We start from the raw sequence: 1,016 nt of genomic DNA on the forward strand, positions 1-1,016 counted from the left end.
CATGCTAAATTGCCCAACATGGTCCAGGGATGTACAGATTAGGGTGGATTCGCCATGTTAAATTACCCAGGTATGTGCAGGTGAGGTCTATTCGGGGGTAAATATCGGGCAGGAGGGGAAGGGGAATGGATGTGGGTGGGTTACCCTTCGGAGGGTCGGTGGGGTCTCATTGGGCCGGGTGACCTGCTTCTACATTGCGCGGATTCTCTGAAGGGAAAGGATTTTTGCAAACTGTGCAGGGCAGTGCGGGCCGTCAATCCGGAGCAGGCGCAGTGCGGAGCCGCCGTTCGTCCAGCCCCGTCTCGTAGGCCATCGCTCGACACTTGCTCCTCCCACTGTCCCGGCCGCGCTCCGACCTCTCACTCTCCTCTTGTCCCCGCTGCTCGCCCCTCCCCTTCCTGTCTCTCCCTCCGCCGCCTCGACCCATCGATGACGTCACAACGCGGAAGTGGCTCTGCTCGGTTCAGAGTAAAACCCTTTCTCTGGGCAACTCTTCAATCTCAGAGGGAGAAAATCTGTTCACTGGTAGCAACTGGAGTGAATCCAGGGAGGGCGCAGACTCTGCAAACTCAGGTATGTGTCTTAATTGCCCGGGTGAGGAGGGACAGAAGGATAGGGTGGGGCTGTTTCCCCAGCCCGCGCCAGAATCTTAGGGGTAACCTTACAGACGTTTATAAAATCATAAGGAGCATGGATAGGGTAAATAGACATGGTCTTTTCCTTGGGGTGGGGGAGTCCAGAACTAGAGGGTGATTGGTTTAGGGTGAGGACAGCGGGGGAGGGGGCGTGGAGATTTAAAAGAGACCTAAGGAGGCAACTATTTCACGAGGTTTGGGCGGGTGTGAATGTGTGTACGAAAGTAGTGGAGGATGGTACAATCACAGCATTTAAAAGGCATTTGGACGGGTGTATCAATACGAACGGTTCAGAGGGACAGGGAGCACGTGCTGGCAAATGTGACTAGATTAATTTAGGCTATCTGGTCAGCACAGAAGAGTTTGACTGAAGTGCCTGTG

The 1,016-nt window shown here is 54.4% G+C and overlaps 1 protein-coding gene across 1 annotated transcript in view; it reads left to right on the forward strand.

Moving 5' to 3' along the window:
• The first annotated feature begins 54 nt into the window (after positions 1-54).
• Positions 55-1,016, forward strand: part of LOC122545569 (gastrula zinc finger protein XlCGF7.1-like) — a 2,886-nt gene continuing 1,924 nt past the window's right edge. Inside the window, exon 1 of the mRNA XM_043684539.1 lies at positions 55-70. Coding sequence (XP_043540474.1) covers positions 55-70 — 16 coding nt within the window. The remainder of the gene's footprint in view (positions 71-1,016) is intronic.

The sequence above is a fragment of the Chiloscyllium plagiosum genome, unplaced genomic scaffold (assembly GCF_004010195.1).
Source record: "Chiloscyllium plagiosum isolate BGI_BamShark_2017 unplaced genomic scaffold, ASM401019v2 scaf_18208, whole genome shotgun sequence".
In the NCBI taxonomy this organism is placed as follows: domain Eukaryota; kingdom Metazoa; phylum Chordata; class Chondrichthyes; order Orectolobiformes; family Hemiscylliidae; genus Chiloscyllium; species Chiloscyllium plagiosum.